Source organism: Gracilinanus agilis, chromosome 4 (genome assembly GCF_016433145.1).
Source record: "Gracilinanus agilis isolate LMUSP501 chromosome 4, AgileGrace, whole genome shotgun sequence".
NCBI classification, from domain to species: Eukaryota; Metazoa; Chordata; class Mammalia; order Didelphimorphia; family Didelphidae; genus Gracilinanus; species Gracilinanus agilis.
In genome coordinates this window covers 343,667,838-343,687,849 of record NC_058133.1, presented here as the reverse complement: position 1 = coordinate 343,687,849, position 20,012 = coordinate 343,667,838, and the positions used below count along the sequence as shown (strand labels likewise).

General features: G+C 33.4%; 1 protein-coding gene across 1 annotated transcript in view; it reads right to left on the bottom strand.

The window, feature by feature from the left end:
• The window catches only part of KLHL32 (kelch like family member 32), a 175,705-nt gene that overhangs the window by 127,910 nt on the left and 27,783 nt on the right, over positions 1-20,012 (bottom strand). Inside the window, exon 4 of the mRNA XM_044675393.1 lies at positions 1,380-1,478. Within this exon, the coding sequence (XP_044531328.1) occupies positions 1,380-1,478 (99 nt within the window). The remainder of the gene's footprint in view (positions 1-1,379; positions 1,479-20,012) is intronic.

Sequence of the window (20,012 nt, the reverse complement as noted above, 5' to 3'; positions counted from 1 at the left end):
ATAGAATAATAAATGGATATTATGGATAAAGGGAAATGCAAGGAACACCACACATTTATTAAATGTCTCCTATGAGCCAGGAGGTACACAAAACATTTATAACTATTATCTCATTTTAAAAATTAAATATTTATAAATATCTTATTGGATCCTCATAATAGCCCTTTGAGGTAGTCTCTACTCCTATTTTACAAGTGAAAAAACTGAGGCAGATATTTATTACATGTCTTTCCCAAGGTATACAGATAGTATCTGAGTTCAAATTTTAACTGAGGCCTTCCTGCCTTTAAGAACAGGATCTAGGGATCTACTGTGTCACTTAGCTGGTTTGAAAGGTGCTAGTTATTACCAGAACCATTCATCAGACATTTAACCAAATCCTGCCTTGACGTATTACTCTTTTCGGTTTTTCTTTAAATATTGCATTTTTATTTCCTTTCTCAGATGCTTATTCTTTGCCTCCCACTGAAGTCTAAAAAACTCTTTTGGGACAAGTACCAGATCTTAACAGGCTGCCTCAGTACCCCCCATGTGTAAAATGGAGATAATAATAATACCTTCCTCTCAGAATGACTGTGAGGATCAAATGAGAAAAATGCCAAGTGCTAGCACAATGCCTGGTACATAGTAAGTGCCATGGAATGTTAGCTATTAGCTATTGCTGGTTATTGTGATCCTCTTTGGGTCAGTTTCCCCATTTCTCAAATGAAGAATTTGACTATGTAGTCCTTAAGGTTCCTTCTAGCTCTATATCTATGACATTCTGATACTTGAACTACCTTGAACTACCTACATCACAGAGTTAAAGAAAGTGCTTTATATATTTAAAGAATTAATTATAATATAATATAATCAATATAATAAAAATAATAAAAATATATAAAAATATAATTAAAAGAATATTACATTTTTTCAAAGGACTTGAGTTCAAATCCCTAATTACCCTGCCACTAGCTGTGTGACCATGGGCAAGATTATTAATCCCAGATTCCTCTAATATAATGATTATATAATATATAATATAATATAATGTAATGTAATGTAATGTAATGTAATATAATATAATAGACATGCCAGATCTCTTCCAGCTCTAAATCTAGGATCCTAAGATATTGCCTAAGAGAGATCCAGACAGTTTAGTGGTATCGAGCTCTACTATTCCAAAATATCTGCCAGAGCAAAAGGTTACAAAACCCCCTAGCCACCCACATTTCATAGAATTTATTCCACAGAAGAATCCCTTTTACAAGGGGCCATGAGTCTTCCAAGTGAACTATAATGTTATCATGCCTGCAAAAGAGCTGTGATGGAAGAGATGTTGCTCAAGCCTTCAGAGAAAAAAGACATAAAGGGCATATTGGTATGAAATGAATGAATACCTGGATGAGATAGTGGGAACATAAATTGAGGAGTTCCAGTAGCTGAAGATGACTTCCAGCTGCCAACACATCTTGAATCACTCCCGGCTCCAAAAGAATCTGTTTTTTTAAAGAAAAAAGAAAAAAATCAATCATGCTAGAAAATAAATCCTCTACCTCTTAATGCAGTGATGGGCAAATTTTTTAAAGAGGGTGCCAAAGGAAAGGAAAAAAAATGTAGGTGGGCCAATATAATTTATTAAACAATAACGATGATAAATTTTACAAAATTCTTGTATTTTTTGTGATACTAAGCCCTATTAATGAGTGAAAGATTATAAAGGATAAAGGCCACATCTGGCCCATGGGTCATAGTTTGCCCATCACTGTCTTCATGTATACATAAAAGGGAAGTGATGGCATCTTTTATATTTACATTTAAAAACTGAGAATTGACTGTCTGCCTCTTTATTGCAATTAAACCTCACCCCATTTCTAGATTTTGAAAGTCTACATTCATTAACATTTGTTACTTTTTAGGCATGTGTATGTCATTTTTTTAAAGAACAACATAAACATTTAGATGACGTATCACTATTGAAAAGCATGACGGTGGTCATGAGTTCCAGAATATACCAGTGTTACTCATCACACTCTGCCATTTGGGTATGGACACAGATTGTGCCTGCCAGCTATCGATTGGTCTTCTAGCTAATAATGGAAACACTTTATTGGAAGGATAGCTTCTAGGTGATGAATTATTTGCCCACAAAAAAAAGAAAATCACAAAATGGCCCTTTGCCTTGGGTCATCCCCTTCTGTGTCAGCAATGTTAATGGCAGAATGTTGGGGAAATGAATGCATAATAAAAATTGCAGATAATCAATAAATATTAATTGCTGGTATTCTTTATATAACATCCTAATCCAATGAGCAATGAGTGGAAAAAACACTGAATTCTCAAGAGTTCAGATCTCAAGTTTCCCCCATATGCTGTAGGGCTTACTATCTTTGGACAAGTCATTAAGAGTAGTCTGGACCTTAGTTTTCTTATTTGGATTAGATGCCTCTAAAGTCTCTTCCAGCTCTAAATTAATAATCCGAAAACAATATTCTTTGATTACTAATGTGAAGTATGATACATATGTATATATACACACTTACATATATCTATATGTGTATATGATATGAAGGCATAACATGCTTGGGAAGATGAATGTTCTCCCAAAGGTGTTCACTCTTATCATCAAGGATTTCTAGGGAAGAGTCCAAATCCAGGTAGGATTCCCCACAGAGAGTGAAGTTCTCTGGGTGCTCCTTTTTGTTGATGACACGATAATCATTAATTGCATCAAACCCAGAAATGCTTGAAAATCTCTTAAATGATATCTATAGTCATTCTTATAATTCTCACATTAAAAAATTGACTAATGAATGCCTACTAAGCTAACAATAATATAAAGTTTTATAGACAGTACTTAATGCTAGTCCTTCTGCATATTTATCTTGGAAAGACACTATCCTGGACCCAAAATTAAACAAGTTACGGAGCAGCCAAGATTGTATTTGGGAAATTGAAACAACTCTGACCATTTCCCCTAAAAACAAAAACCCATTTTAACACCATTGTTTCCTTCTGCTCATGCAAGACAGCTGCAAATTGTATAAGAACACAATATCTAGAGAATCAAAATTGGATACATTGGGCATAAAAAAGGAATATTACCCAGGGTGTAGGGCCTTCAAGAAGTGATGTTAAAATAGATCATTAAAGAGAGAAGCATGTCCAGAAAAGGAGGAGGGCAGGTCACATTGCAAAAACAAACAATAACAGACTGAAAGCCTGTACCGATATACTGAAGAGATTGAGAAGTCATCTTTTAGCACATGGGCCAGAGTCTTCGGAGAGGATTTTCAAGAAGAAATGGTCAAGATTCACATGGAAAGAACAGCTGTGAATGATTTATGATTTGTACCACTGTAGGGGGTACCAGCATCAATGGGATAACAGATCCAGTCAAGCACCAGTCAAGGACATCAGTCATGTCATCTGCATTCTTCTCATAATATGTATAATGCTCTCTCTGGTCTGGTTTTATGGCAAAAGAAGCAAATCTTTACTTTTAAAAATATACTCGATATACTTGTCAGATCTTTGGGAAAGGGAAAATTTTAAAGCCAAGTAAGAGTTGGAAAAATTTACAAAATGTAAAATAAATAATTTTGATTGTATTAAATTAAAAAGTTTTTGTACAAACAAAAACAATGCAACCAAAATCAGAAGGGAAACAACAAACCAGGAAAAGATCTTTATAACAAAAAACTCTGAAAGAGGTCTAATTACTCAAATATACAAGGAGATAAATCAACTGTATAAAAAATCAAGCCATTCCCCAATTGATAAATGGGCAAGGGACATGAATAGGCAATTTTCAGATAAAGAAATCAAAACTATCAATAAGCATATGAGAAAGTGTTCTAAATCTCTAATAATTAGAGAAATGCAAATGAAAACAACTCTGAGGTATCACCTCACACCTAGCAGATTGGCTAAAATGATAGCAGGGGAGAGTAATTAATGTTGAAGGGGATGTGGCAAAATTGGGACATTAATGCATTGCTGGTGGAGTTGTAAACTTATCCAACCATTCTGGATGGCAATTTGGAACTATGCCTAAAGAGCTCTAAAAGACTGCCTGCCCTTCGATCCAAACATACCATTGCTGGGTTTGTAACTCAAAGAGATCATAGGGAAAAAGACATGTACAAAAATATTTACAGCCGCACTTTTTGTGGTGGCAAAAAACTGGAAAAGGAGGGTATGTCCTTCAATTGGGGAATGGCTGAACAAACTGTGGTATATGCTGGTGATGGAATACTATTGTGCCCAAAGGAATAATAAACTGGAGGAATTCCATGTGAACTGGAAAGACCTCTAGGAATTGATGCAGAGTGAAAGGAGCAGAGCCAGAAGAACATTGTACACAGAGACTGATACACTGTGGCACAATCGAATGTAATGGACTTCTGTACTAGCAGCAATGCAATGATCCAGGACAATTCTGAGGGATTTATGGAAAAGAACGCTACCCACATTCAGAGGAAGAACTACAGGAGAGGAACATACAGAAGAAAAACAACTGCTTGAACACATGGGTTGAGGCAGACATGATTGGGGATGTAGGCTCGAAACTACCACACCAATGCAACCATCAATAATATGGAAATAGGTCTTGATTGATGACACATATTAAAACCAGTGGAAATGAGTGTCGGCTATGGGGGTGGGGTGAAGGGGAAAGTAAAAACGTGAATCATCTAACCATGAAAAATTTTTCTAAAAAAGAAAATATTAAAAATGAAATAAAATAAAATACAGAGAAAGAAAAAAATTAAAAAATAAAAATATACTTGAGTTTTATTGAAATAAATTTTAGAGATAACATTACTGCTTTGCCTTAAAGAAATTTTTGTCATGCCTTTTTTTCCTTTCTTTGCAGAGGTGCATGACAATGGGGGAGAAATACTGCTTCAGATTCAGCTGATATATTGATTAGATCTGCTTAACTACGCCCCTTCCCTGTCCTTGACTTTTTTTTGGTCTTTGCAGTTGGGTACAGGACAACTAGATGGTGCAATGGATAGAGTGCTGGACTTACAGTCGGGAAGATTTATCTTCCTCATTTCAAATCTGACCTCAGACACTTATTGGCTGTGTGGCCTAGGCAAGTCCCTTAACCCTGATTTTCTCAGTTTCCTCACCTATAAAATGAGCTGGAGAAAGAAATGGCAAATCATTCCAGTATCTTTGCCAAGAAAACCCCAAATGGGGTCATGAATGGTCAGATATGATTGAAACATCTAAAAAACAAAAATGGGGATAATCTCTGGGTAGCAGAGAAAGGAGGTAATATTTGGTACTGAAGGTGATGAAAAAAATTAATACATATTTTAAAAGAAATGTTATTTGTATAACCTATATCAAATTGCTTACCATCTGGGAAGAAGGGGAAGGAAAGTAAGGGAGAAAAAAAGAATTTGCAACTCAAAACACTGGAAAATGAATGTTGATAATTGTATTTGTGTGAAATTGGGAAAAATAAAATATTATTGAACTAGAAAAAAGAAATGTCAGTCATTAAATAGTCATTTTAAAAGAGTTTGATTTTTGTGTGTAATATTAAATAAAAGAGGGATCTTACTCCTTTCTGTACTGTTACAAATGCAAAAATCACACATAGTAAAATCCTAAATGTATTTCCTTATTTTTGTTGCATCTTCCATGATATGAGATTGGATTCTTGGCCCTGCCACCCACCTTTTCATATGAAATCAATGACTTACAAATACTATGTCCACCAAGTCAGAACAGCATGGAAAAACAGGATCCTTAAAGAATCCTATCTACATCAATCCTTCATTGTCTAAGAAAATGTTTTAGAAGCAAGAAGAGAAATAGGACTCCCTTAATTTAAGCATTTGGCAAAAAGACAAGGCAACAAATATTAAGAACTAGCTATGTAACAATGACTCTGCTTAAAGGAATAAGTTAAAAGGAACAAGCAGAATCACTGACAAAGTTTTTTTTTAAAAAGCAAACTATACAAAGCTTGTCCTGTTAACTCTATTATGCATACTGATCATAAGTTCACAGCATCATGGATGTCAAGAACTGGAAGGAACCTCTGATGTCATGTAATCCAACCTTCTCATTTTGCTGATGAGAAAACTGAGGCCTATGAAAGTTAAATGATTTGTCAGAGATAACGCTGATAGCTCCAGAGGTGGTATTTGAACCCAAACTCAGTATTCTTTCTACTTTGTCCATTTTCTGTCCTTTTACAAGGAAGAGCAATGTTTTTTTGCCCTTATGATCTTTACTTATAATATGAGTTTCTTTAAAGAATATTTTAGGCAAGGACCAATCTCAGTGTTTCAATAAAAGTAGTGCTAAGTTGGTTTTTTTTGTTTGTTTGTCTGTTTTTTAAACCCTTACCTTCTGTCTTGGAGTCAATACTATATACTGGCTCCAAGGCAGAAGAGTGGTAAGGGCTAGGCAATGGGAGTTAAGTGACTTGCCCAGGGTCACACAGCTAGGAAGTGTCTAAGGCCAGATTTGAACCTAGGACCTCCTGTCTCTAGGTTTGGCTCTCAATCCACTGAGCCACCCAGCTGTCCCTAGAAGTAAGTTTTTGATTGTTTCTTTTATTTTACTTTCAGACGAACTGGATTCAATGGGCTGAGCATTAGACGTGCAGTTAGTGACCTTGGTTAAAATCCTACTTTAGACATTTACTAACTGTATGACACTGAACAATGCACGTAACTCCTTTCAGACTCAGTTTCTTCATCTGTAAAATAGAGATGACCATAAGAGTACCTCTGTCACAGGGCTGAGGTGAAGATCAAATGAGATAATACAAGCAAAGTGTTTTATAAACTTTAATAATAAATTTTAGTAATTCTGTTCTAAATTTTTTTTAAATTTCTGGATAGACATATCTTCTTCTGCCTTTGTGTAATACAAATATGGATGTAACCCCAACCCCTCACTGGAACCAGAGTCACATGCACTAAATGGAAAGTTTATTATTCCTAAATATTTTCCTGAGGATTTCTGTTAAGAATACAAACAGAAGGTCAAGTGTAGATAAGATTAACAATGAGTGGAAGCTCTCTAATAGTTGTCTCAGGGATTGGATAAAAAAGGTGGTAGTGGGGGCAATTGTTTATAGAAGAAAAGAATTTAAAAGATAGTATTTAGGAAACACATCTAAAGCAAATGAAGACAAAATGCAAGAGAATCTTTTGAAAGTAACCCATTATTGAATGTAGAAAAGTTGAAAAATCACACACATTGGGGTGGGGACTCAAATTTTATGTAACTGCCCTGATGAAGGCCACCCTTTTTCACCATAACCACCGGGGCAAAATGGAAAATACTAGTTGTGAGAAGCTGAAATCAGTAACTTTCAATCACCAGATTCCAAAGACAAGCCTACATACACTTCCTTTGCTTGATGAGGTTTTTGATTGAAAATCTCCATTGAGGGTTAGTTCATTACCTCCCAAGTAAGCTATTTTACTCTCTGGAGAGCTAAATCATAAGACTTTTTTTTCAGACATTTTTTTCCCTCCATACAAAACATGCCCAATTCAATCATCTGATTCTTATAGGACAGGATCTTCAGTGTCCCCACCATCATGATTAGCCTCTGTCCGGCTCACCAACATACTTCATAAGATGTGGCTTCTAGAACTGGACAATGTATTCCAACCGGAGTATGGAGGGAATATCACCTTCCTCTTTCTGGTCACTAATGCATTTCTCAGTTCAGCCTAGGATAATATTAGGCTTTTTAGCTGTCATGTAATTCTACTTTGATCTTTTGTTTTTTTTATCTTGGTGAATGTTTTCCCACATTTAGGCACATCTCCCACAACCTATTAGAGAGATGATGGCTAAAAGCAAAGGTAGAAATTTACAATGAACACAATAAAATTTTTACTTGAAAATTAAGGCTAATCTGTCAGATGTTTCTGAAATTGTTAGTATTCATCTAGTGTGTTAGCTAGCCCAGTCTGACACCATCTGAGAATTCTATAAGCACACTATCTTTTCCTTCTTTTCTGTTTACTTTTTTTTACTTAAAAAGTTTTATTGACATATTTTGATTTTACATTGAATATTTCTATTACTCCTACTCTATGAGAAGTCTCTTGTAACAAAGTAAATTCATTAAGGAAAATTAGCAACATTCCATACCTGTAGCCTCCAAAGTATTTGTAAACATTTTATTAATTCTTTCCAAAAGTCTGATGGGGATAGCTAGGTTCTGATTAGTGCAAATAATGAATTTAATAGTAATAGTAGTATTTGAATTTGCAATATTCAAAGTTAAAATTACAGGTAAAATACAGTAATCAATTCCAAATGCACAGGAAATGTGGAAGCAAAAATATTTTAAAATAAAAAGTGATACAATAGCCAAAGATAAGAAAAAAATTTTTTTCTTATTCATTTTAATTACAAAATAAGAGTCGTTACAGAAAGCTATAGTAGCTATACAAAGTTATGTAAAGTATAAAAAACAAAATGTCATAACTAAAAATAAACCTATACTGAAATATTAAGGAACTAGATTAATTTATTCTATACATTGTATACCCAATCTCTTGAACAGATTTTTTAACAGGTACCAAATTGCTTTTACTGATTTGCAGAATAGTTTCCATTTCTATTTTTTCTTATTATTTGCTTAATAATCTTGGCATTTTGCCTCATGATTTTTGTTATTTTTCCTAGTTCTAATATACACTTTTGGTGACTTGATTAGTATGACATTGGACAAATAAATTAACTTAGCTAGTATTGTTATATTTACTATTTTGACTTGGCCTACCCAGAAGCAATCAGTATTTTTTCCAATTATTTAGATCCATATTTCTCTACATAGTGATTTTTAATTATAACATGGTTCATATGTATGTCTTTGTAAATAGAATTTGAAGTATTTTTAACATATTCTGTGACTCATTTTATATAGTTAATAAATTAAAATATTTTACAGATTTTATTATAAATATTTCATATGCCATAGTTAATTTAAGTGTGACTTTTATTTCTATATCTTCCTGCTACGTTTTATAAGTATCATATAGAAAGGCTAATTATTTGTGTGGATTTGTTTTATGTCCTGAAAGTCTGATGAACTTAGTCATTCTTTCATTTCTTTTTCAATTAACTTATGCTCAATATCATATCATCCTCAAGAAGTGATCATTCTGCTTCTTCTTTACCTATGTTTATTCTCTCAATTTCTTTCTCTTATTTTACTGCTAAACACAAAATTCCCAGTACTGTAGTATATGAAGTAAAAATGGTAATAATGGGAATCTTTGTTTCACTCTGATTTCACTGGAAAAGATTCCACTGCATATAGTTATTACTAATGATTTTATATATATATATATATATATATATACACATATACATACACACATATATATATGTACACATACTAGTTGTCATTTTAAGGAAAGTTTCATTTATTCCTATATTTTCTAGGTTTTTTTAAAAGCAGAAATGGTACTTATTTTTTGTAAAAAGATATTCATGCTTTAATATATTCAAATTTTTTATTTATTCTTAAAAATTAACATGCCTAACTAAGTTTGTAGTTTTATCTTGAATTCCTGATATAAATCTGCCTTAGCTATGGTGTATAATCTTCACGAGATATCGTTTTAGCCTCCTTACTAATATTTTTATTTAAAATCTTTGCATCAAACCTTATATATTTTCTGTTTAACTAACAAATACATTAAATAGCTAAGGGCCAAGGATAAATCCCTGAAGTTCTATTTCTCTTTAAGCCAACATGGATCGATAAATGAACAACTATTGAGATTTAGCCATTCAACCTGCTTGGAATCCATCCAACTGTTCAAATGAATTGTATGGCAAGTAAAATGCTAAATTAATACCCACCTATAAGACAATCACACTTTCAGATCTGTAAATCGCCACACATATGCCTTCTTTTTTCTCCCCAGAAGTTACCACAGTGCCTGGCTAATACTGAGTGCTTAATAAATGGTTTGTTGACTCACAGCCTGACTAATATTGCCTTCATATCATAAGAATCTAAACTTTCAAAAGAGCAAACAAAAAGGAAACAGTGTGGAAGAGTGGAACAAGCAATGGATTTGGAGACACGGGTCCTGAGTTAGAATCCAACTCTGCAATTTAGTACTTGTGCACCTCCCTGGACCTCAGTTTTCTCATCTATAAAATGAAGTGGTAGGACTAGGTGAACTCTGTGGTCCTTTGTAACTTGATATTAATGATACTATAAAAAGTACAGAGATTTTTTTTTAATCTTTCTACAAAAGTTCAAAAGAATTAGTAACAGGAACTGGGTAAGGCTTTGATGTAATCATTATGATAGATTTGCCTAACCTCAAAGTTGATTCTGCCTTAGCAAGATATTTTCATGAAAGCACTATAATTAATGAGAAAGTTCTTGTGCTCTGCATCACTTTGCAGGTGACATAAGTGATTAATTAAAGGATTGTGTTTTTCCTGCCTTGAACCAGGGTTGACTTATCAGTAAGAGTGGTGATGTGTAATTAAATGAAAGTTACTCCAAACATATAAAAAATAGTAGTTCCTTTCCCAGAAAATGGGGAAAGATTCTTACATGACATAGATGAATGACATGTGAATTAATAAACTCTCTGATACGGGAGTAGGGGTGGTTATTTTTTAATAGTCAAAGTTTTTAATATTTATTCAAGATAGTAGAGACAACAAAATAATTTTGTGATTTTAAAAGAAAGTAGGCCTGACATACAAGACTTTTGATACTGATGTCTTGTTTTGAGAGAATGACTATGATGTTTTAATCAGTAAATATATATTATTTTATTTTTATTTTACATTAGTGCTCTAGTAAGTATATGACTATCCATATCAATAACTTCTGAAATATATTAAGGGTTTATTGCATGCAAAGTACTGTTTAGGTGCTGGAATACAAAGACAAAAATCAGTCAATTAGTTTATGTTCTTTGGAGAAGACAGCATATATCCATATATGTATAGGTGTGTGTGTATATATATGTGTATATGTGTGTGTGTGTTTGATACAAAAGAAATAAAATGAAAACAGTTTAGACAAAGGAAAATCAGAAACAATAGTTTAATAAATTCAGTGTTCAGTAAGTTAGAAAACAAATTACAGGAAAGCAGTCACCATTTGATTAAAAACTACTAGGAAACTAAAAAGCAGTCTGGAAGAAATTAGACTTAGATCAACATCTTACACCAAACTCCACAACAAAGTAAAAATGGATACATGACTGGAATGTTAAAGATCATACCATAAAAAATTAGGAGAAAAGCTTATCATAAAAGTCAGGATATGTATTCTTAACATAACAAGGGATAGAGACAATTATAGGAGATAAAATGTTAAATTCTCATTACATGAAACTAAAAAGTTTCTGCACAAACAAAATTAATGCATCTAGGCTAAAATGAAAATGGGTTGGACTGTGAACTAAATGAGAAGAAAAAGACCTTTTCACCAAATTCCTCAGTTAAGATTGTGGAATTTATGGTATATAGGCAATATATTTTTGCATATCTCTAGCTCTACATTTTTATAGCTATGTCTGACCAAAAGCCATTCCCTAATAGATAAGTGATAACAGATTATGAACAAACAGCTCCAAAAGAATTGCAAGCTATTAACAACTCTTTGAAAGTGTGACCAATTACCACTAACAGAAATGAAAATAGAAACAACCCTAAAATTTTACCTCACATCCAGAAAATATGCAAATATGACAAAAGGTGGGAATTATCAATGTTGGAGTTACTGTGGGAACACAGTCACACTAATGAATTGTTGGTGGAGCTATAAATCAGTACAACAATTTTGGAAAGCAATTTGGAATTAGGCAAAAAATGGTCCACACATTTTAACTCAGATATTACAAATCACTGATAAAAAGTATGGCCTTATATACATCAAATTATTTGTAGCACGATTTTTGTGTAGTGGTAAAAAAACAGGAAGCAAAGCAGAATATCATCAATTGGGGAATGGCTAAACAAATTGTAGCACATGAATATAATAGGTTTTTATTATGCTATAAGAAATGATGCATACGATGAAGACAGAAACATTTTCACAATCTGATACAGGATGAAGCAAGTAGAGACGAGAAAACAATATCATTTTAAATGATTTAAATGGAAAGTCCAACTACAAAAAAATTAAAAAATGACTGTAGCAAAAGCACAAAGAAGAGAAAGAAGACACCACCAACCCACTCCTTTGTAGAAGTGGTAGGTTCATGGGTATAATATGTGATAGACTTTTTCAATGTATTGATCAATTTTACTTACCTTCTCTTCTTCCTCTTAAATTTAAAAAAAAAGATTGTTGATTATATGGAATGGTTCTCTAGGAGGGGGAAGGGAAAGAAATTAAAGAAAACTACAATGGCTTTCAAGGAGGGAAAACACTAACATTTGGGGGGAACGTAGATTCAGAAAATGTTTCATAAAGAAAATGGTGCTTGAATTGAGTCTAAAAAGAAGGTAAATGAACAAGCAAGGAAATGGAAGATAAAGTGCCCTGTGTGAGAGGGATAGAAGGTCCATTTGGCTAGACCTTTATGATATATAACAAGACTGTAAAGATATAGTGAGACCAGATTCTAAAAGCTAAACAGAAGAACATAAATCTATTTTTAGAAGGGAGAGAGGAAGGAATGGGGAGAAGGAAGGAAGATATATGACTGAACATTCATGTTCACACAAGAAAACATTTTTAAGTGAACCAGATAAGCTTAATTTTATTGCTATTTTCATAGTCAAATAAGGGTATACATCCCATTTTCAAATGCCCTGGATAAGGTAGAATGAGTCCAGTGGTGGACTGCTAGGAGAGCAAGGAGCTACCTTGAGAATGAATTCCTTCCCACTAGAAGACTGTAATTAGAGACTATATGGTCCCTTGTCAAGGATGCTGTGGGGTTCCTGTGCCCCTGCAGAGAGGATGCAGGTGAAACAGGATGAAATGAGGTGGCTGGACTAAATTACCTCAAATATCACTTCTAACTCTCAATCTATGATCCAATGACATTTGAAATTAAATTCAACCATGACATTGTGGTTTTCTTCTTTTAATAGTTTTGTGAGATAGACAGGGTAGATATTATCATCTTAATTTTACAGCTGAAGAAGCTGAGGCTTTACCCTAGCTCATAAAACACTGAGTAGCAGAGCCAATTTTAATAGAATCTTGGAAAATCAGAGCAGAAAGCTGCTACCTTAGAGATCATTTAATGCAACTTCTCATTTTACAGATGAGGAATCTGGTGCTCAGAGAGAGGAAATTATTTGGCTCATGATACACAGCTATGATTTACATTAAGACTTGAACTCAAGGCTCTTACCTCAGAATATAATGTTGTTTCCACTGTGCCAAATCACCAAATATTTCAAACCAGATATTCTAATTCCATGTCCAATGTTCTTTGCATAACTTCATGATGACATATTTATATGTGTGATTATACATTTCTATATGTACACATATATGAGGGGAAGGAGAAGAGGAGAGAAGCACCGGAGAGTAAATGTTGGCTAAAGTCACTTAGAAATTAGAATATTAATGAATTTTTTCTTACCTTAATCTCACTTTCTTGAAAGATAAGTAATTTATTTTCATAGTACACCAACTACAAATAGTGAATATTTAGACTCTGGATGAGTCTTTAAAACATAAATGAATTCTCTTCAAAATTTCAAAAGTTTTGAAAATCTGTTGATTATGAGATTCATCTAAGTTAGTTCTGATTCCTGAATATATTTCTATTTCATATTAATTCAGGTTACAGTCTAAAATTTTTCTTTTGAGAATATTTTAATAGATGTAGCATGAGACATAAAAGTTAATCACAAAAAACTGTCTTCAGTAAGGCTTTCAAAAATTTTAAATCTAAGGAACATTTTATCCACAAGATGGCACCCATGTTTAAATCTGAAAGATTTTTCTAAATTACTTCCAATACCTGTGATCATAAGGAAACTGGCAAGTCAAACTATCTTAGAACATACAAATCAATCAACAAGAATTTATTAAGCATCTATTGTGTGTAAGTCACTGTGTCTGGTGCTTGTGATACAAAGACAAAAATGAAGCTGTTCTTTCCCTCAAGGAGCTTATTAAATTAGAATTAACAGAGATGTTCTAGTTAATGAAGAATTCAGTTATATGACAAGATGAGCAGACTCAAATACTCTAAGTTAACAAAACAGATATAAATTTCACAGTTTCCAATAAAGAGAAGTTCTGTCAAGTAAATCCTACTTTTGCAGTGACTCTCATCATAAAATTAGGAGATATATTTCTCTGGGGCTTAGTGGGGGTAGTCATGGGGGAGATTGTCTCCAAATGTAGAAAATAACAAACATAATTTTATTTTATTTTAATTTAATTTAAATTAATTTTTAAAATTTTGAATATTTTCCCCTAGTTACATATTTCATGTTCTTTCCCTCTCCCCCAAACTCACCTAACCCCCTTAGCCAACACACAATTCCACTGGGTTTTATATGCATCATTGATTAAGCCCTAATTCCATATTATTGATAGTTGGGCTAGAATTATCGTTTAGCGTCTATATCCCTGATAATATCCCCATCAGTTCATGTGTTCAAGCAGTTGTTTTCCTTCTATCTTTCTCCTCCCACAGTTCTTCCTCTGAATGTGGCTAGTTTTCTTTCTCAAAAATCCTTCAGCCAAATATAATTTTAAAAATGTTTTGCCCTCCTATCATTAAAGGAACTATAATAATTGTGATATTAAAACTTTATTAATACATAAAAAGAACTGCATATTAAAACAGTTCTGAGTACTCTGGCAAAAAGACTATTTATAGCATCCTACCTCATATATTGGATTACTTTCTCCATAAAGGAGATAATTCCTAAAACCTTAAATATTTTTAATAGTTTTATATTGTCATTAAACCAATAAATTTACTAGACTTTTTAAAGAATCATAAGTCTTTTAAAAGGGTCAGAGATGGGGAAGTTAGGTGGCTCAGTGGATAGAGAGCCAGTACTAGAGATGGGAGTACTTGGCATTAATAATGCCAGGTTTCAATTCAATTCAACAAACATTTATTGAATGGCTATTATGAGCTATTTACTAGATGTTAGGGGCACAGCAACAACAACAGTTTACTAGATGGTAGGGAAATAGCAGCAGCAGCAACAACAACAACAACAACAACAACGACAACAACTACGACAAGTCTTTGCCCTAAGAGTGCAACAACAACAATGACAATGACAACAACAACAACAAGTCTTTGCCCTAAGAGTGCAACAACAACAATGACAATGACAACAACAACAATGACAATGACAACAACAACAAGTCTTTGCCCTAAGAGTGCAACAACAACAATGACAATGACAACAACAACAACGACAATGACAATGACAACAACAAGTCTTTGCCCTAAGAGTGCAACAACAACAATGACAATGACAACAACAACGACAATGACAACAACAACAAGTCTTTGCCCTAAGAGTGCAACAACAACAACAACAACAAGTCTTTGCCTAAGAGTGCAGATGTTTTACGGAAAAGGAGCAACATGAGTAATGTCAATACAAAGTAATTTCAGGATTGGGATGGTAGAGAGGAAAGCCTTGACAACAGGACAAATCAAGAATGACTTCATAAAAGGTGGTATTTGAGTTGAGCCTTGAAAAGAGCAAGAAACCTCAAAAGTCACTAAACTGTGCCTTCTTCAGAGTTGTTAATGCAATAAAAATGTTTGGTTGTTCAGTGAAGGGCTTGATCTTTGTTCACTGTCTAACTGAAGGAGTTAAAATGAGATACGAAGTTAAAGAAGTGTTAGACACAGGAACATAAAGGCAAAACAAAATACCCAATTTTAATTCAATTCAACATTTATTGAGTACCTTTACCACTCCACTGTTAACAGTCCTTGCCCTCAAAGTGCTCACATTTTATGGAGAAGAAGCGACTTGGGTAGAGACAAGTATAAAGAAATTTCAGGTTTGGGATGGAAGAAAGTCCTGAGAACCGGACAAATCAAGAATGACTTTGATCTGAGCCTTGAAGAAAGCAAGGAATTCTGCAAGATGGCAGCTTGGAGAGAGGGCAAAGAGGAAATAAACATATTCAGAAAACATTCTTTAGAATAGCTCTTTGGACTAATAAATTAATATAGCGGACACTTCATGTAATTACTACTAAGATTTAGGTTCCGTCATTTTATTCAATTCAATTCAACCAAAATTTACAGAGTATCTATTCTTTGTCAGGCACTGGTTTAGGTGGTTGGAATGTTGAGTACAGAGAATGGCACATGAGTGGAGTAATATGAAATCAGTCTAGGAAGGGAGGGTTGAATAGCTTTAAGTACCAAATAAAAGAATTTGTATTTTTATCTTACAAGGACTGCAGAACCCCTGAAGCTTCTTGAACAAGACACTGATGTGGTCAGACCTCTGCTGAAGGGAATATCACTTTGACATCTTTGTGGCGGATTAATTGGAAGGCAAGCTAGAATTCAGAGGTTCTTGCAATGGTCCAAACAATGGGTGACGAGGGTCTGATCTATTTTGGAGTGGCAATATGACCAGAGAAAAGAGGATGAGAATGAGAGATGTTGTAGAAACAGAATCAAGACGGCAACAACTGATTAGCTATAGGAGTGAGGAATAAAAAAAAGCCAAGGATGATTTTGAAGGTATAAACCTGGTGAAGTGTCAGAGGTCAGAGTTATTTGTTATAGTGATTATCTAACAACCTATACATTTCTTAAGCTCTAAATTCTGTTAAATATATCAACATTAAGTAGACAATAGCATACATTTCCAAAATTGCAATATAAAAATATGGACAATGGGGGCAGCTGGGTAGCTGAGTGGATTGAGAGCCAGGCCTAGAGACGGGAGGTCCTAGGTTCAAATCTGGCCTCAGACACTTCCCAGCTGTGTGACCCTGGGCAAGTCACTTGACCCCCATTGCCTACCCTTACCACTCTTCTGCCTTGGAGCCAATACACAGTATTGACTCCAAGACGGAAGGTAAGGGTTTAAAAAAAAATATGGACAATGACAGCTTTGCTTTCCTTTTTAAAAGATAATGCTTCTCAATTTTGGAACATGAAAAAGAGAAGACAGAATTTAAACTTCAAACTATCATAAAAAGACATTAAAAAGATACATTAAAAGAGTTTGAGCATTTTAATTTGGTTTTTTGAAATCTGTAAGGTCAGAGGCAGATTTTAGATGCACAACTTTCATAGATGCTAAATTCCTGAAATATGTTTTCCCCCTTTCTTTCTCTCTCTTAGGACAATGGCCTTTTCTTGCCCTTTCTGCAGTTAGGTAGAAGGGGTATGTATTATAATGTGTTGCTTCCAAAACTGGTTTCTTTATTCCCAGTCTTGGACAGAGGAAATCATGATGAAATTTTGTCAATTCCAGGATTTCATATTTTATGAGAGAAACTCCTTTTCCTTTGGGCTTTGCTACTTTAATGTGTGCTGGTTCTTGGCATTTTGAGGCCATGAATTTTTATCACTTTGTCTCCTAGTCATTTTCAGTATACTCTTCTTCATTATGTTAAAATTAATAAAATACATTATTTAACAGAATGTAAGGATAAATTATGTTACTTCAAAAAATGAGGCCTAATTATATAAAAAAAGCAATACAAATTTTTATTTTACACTGTTTCTAACTATGAGAGATAAGACATGCCAGGCAATTAAAATATAATGAAACATGAAGGTCATTACTGGGCATAAGAAAAGCCAAATTAATTATTAAGACTCATTTTTATAGCAAGTATTCTTTCAAGAATGTCAAAAATAAGAATTTTCTTTCTATAAAGCAGCAAAACTAGCTTCTTATTTTGCTAGCACGACCAAGAAGGAAATAAATTTACTCAGAAAACATTTATTTCTTTAGAATAGATCTTTGGACCAATGAATGAATATAGCTGGTATTTCGTGTAATTTATTACTAGGTTTAAGTTCAATTCATTTTATTCAATTCAATTCTAACATTATTTATCAAATGTCTGGCATGTGTCAGGCACTCTGCTAGGCACCAAGAATAGAAAGATACACATGAAAGTTTCTGCCTTCTAAAAGTTTGCATTATTCTTATGAGTATTACTGTTAAATATTTCTCCATTATGACAGTAAAAATCGCTGATGGCCAATTCCCTATTTAGAGAATGTTTTTATAATTCATCTGTAACCTTTTATGTGTATGTTTTATCTCCCTATAAAATACAAATGCCCTGAGAGGCAGGGACTGTTTCATTTGTGTCTTTTTATCCTGAGCACCTAGCACAATGAAGATACTTAAACATTTTTCCTGGTTGACTAATAACCAGGAAATAAGGTAATAATAACTAGGTAATAAGCCAAGGGACAAAAATGGCACTCGCTAAAGTATAAATTTGTCTTGTGTTCTCAGAACACACAAACACACAAATCACTGTGTTGTGGAGAGTGTTCTGTAAACCTAAAAGCATTTTATAAATATGATTTGCTATTACTACTACTACTACTACTACTACTACTACTACTACTACTACTACTACTACTACTACTACTACTACTACTACTACTACTACTACTACTATTACCATTATCATTATATATGTTCATTTTGCAGAATTTATACCTATTCAGTCGTCACAGAGCAAATCATTATTTCTTTCCCTGAAAAGAATCCAAATTCACCTAACAGTCTTCTATTTCTCAGACTATGGAAAATGGAATTATACTCTCTACTCTTTCTCCTATGTGAACCATTTTTTCTTGCTATTGATTTTTAGAACAATTTTAATTATTTAGTAATATATTTATTAGTCTAAACATATTTAGACTAATTTTTCCATATCTAAATAATTCTAGAATCTATACCGCTAGAGGGATGAGGGCTGGATATCTGATTTCTTTGTCATAGATTAGTGATTCCAATTCTTTTTGCTATCAGGACCTTTTTTATATTCTTAATAATTTATTAGGTCCTTCCAAAGATTTTTTGTTTATGTGGGTTATATCTATTTTTATTACATTAGAAACTTTAAAGTCTCGATATAATTATGAAAATACTTTTGTCCTAGCACACCTCCTGAAAGAAATTTCAGCGACCCCAGGGGTCACTGGACCACACTTCAGGAATGACTTTTATATGGAACTACTCAGGTGAAGAAATTGCTTCTACCAATTTAGATTGGCATCTGATCTAGAACTTGGTCTCTGAAAACCTGCCTAGAATACTAGGAAGTTGTGACTTTCCTAGAGTCACACAAGCAATATGTGCCAGAAGTAAGACTGGAACCTCAGTTTTCATGGATTCAAAATCAGCTCTCTATTTACAGCACCAAACATCTGCCACTATAAATATAAATACTTGTGCTATTCTTACATTGTAACCACTATAGAAATTACCATCTTGCCTTGTATAGCTGTAGAATTAACAAAAATATAATGCAATCATTTTAAAGATGTAGTTACAGAAGTAAAATATAATGTTGACAATAAAAAAATACCAGCATAGTAAAATTATACCAATATTTGATTCTAAAGATTTATTAGTGATTTTTAAAATGCCCATGAAATGGTATTTATTTTAGGGAAACTAGTTAATAAAAGGCACTAATACTAAAATATAAAATGTATTAATATGTGGGCATTAAGGCACTATTAAATTACAAAATTTAACATTAAATTAAAAGGCAATTTTTTCTAGATATAAATTCAATATCTAACGTCATACACAGTATACAATGAACAGAAATATTTGCTGAGTTAATGGGAGGAAAAGATAAGAAAGCAATTAATTACTTAATCAAAAATGTGTTCTTCCTCCTGTATAGTTTTTTGATAAAATATAATGGTTTTCTTCAAGCAGTTCTAGCAAAAAAACTTATTCTTATTTTTGTAAATGCATTGAATAAGATGGACTGTCCTTTTACCCAGAAGTTGTCACGTCAACAAACATTTGTCATGTGTTTACTAGTGGGACATGTCTAAAGCAACTGAATAATAACATTTGCCAGG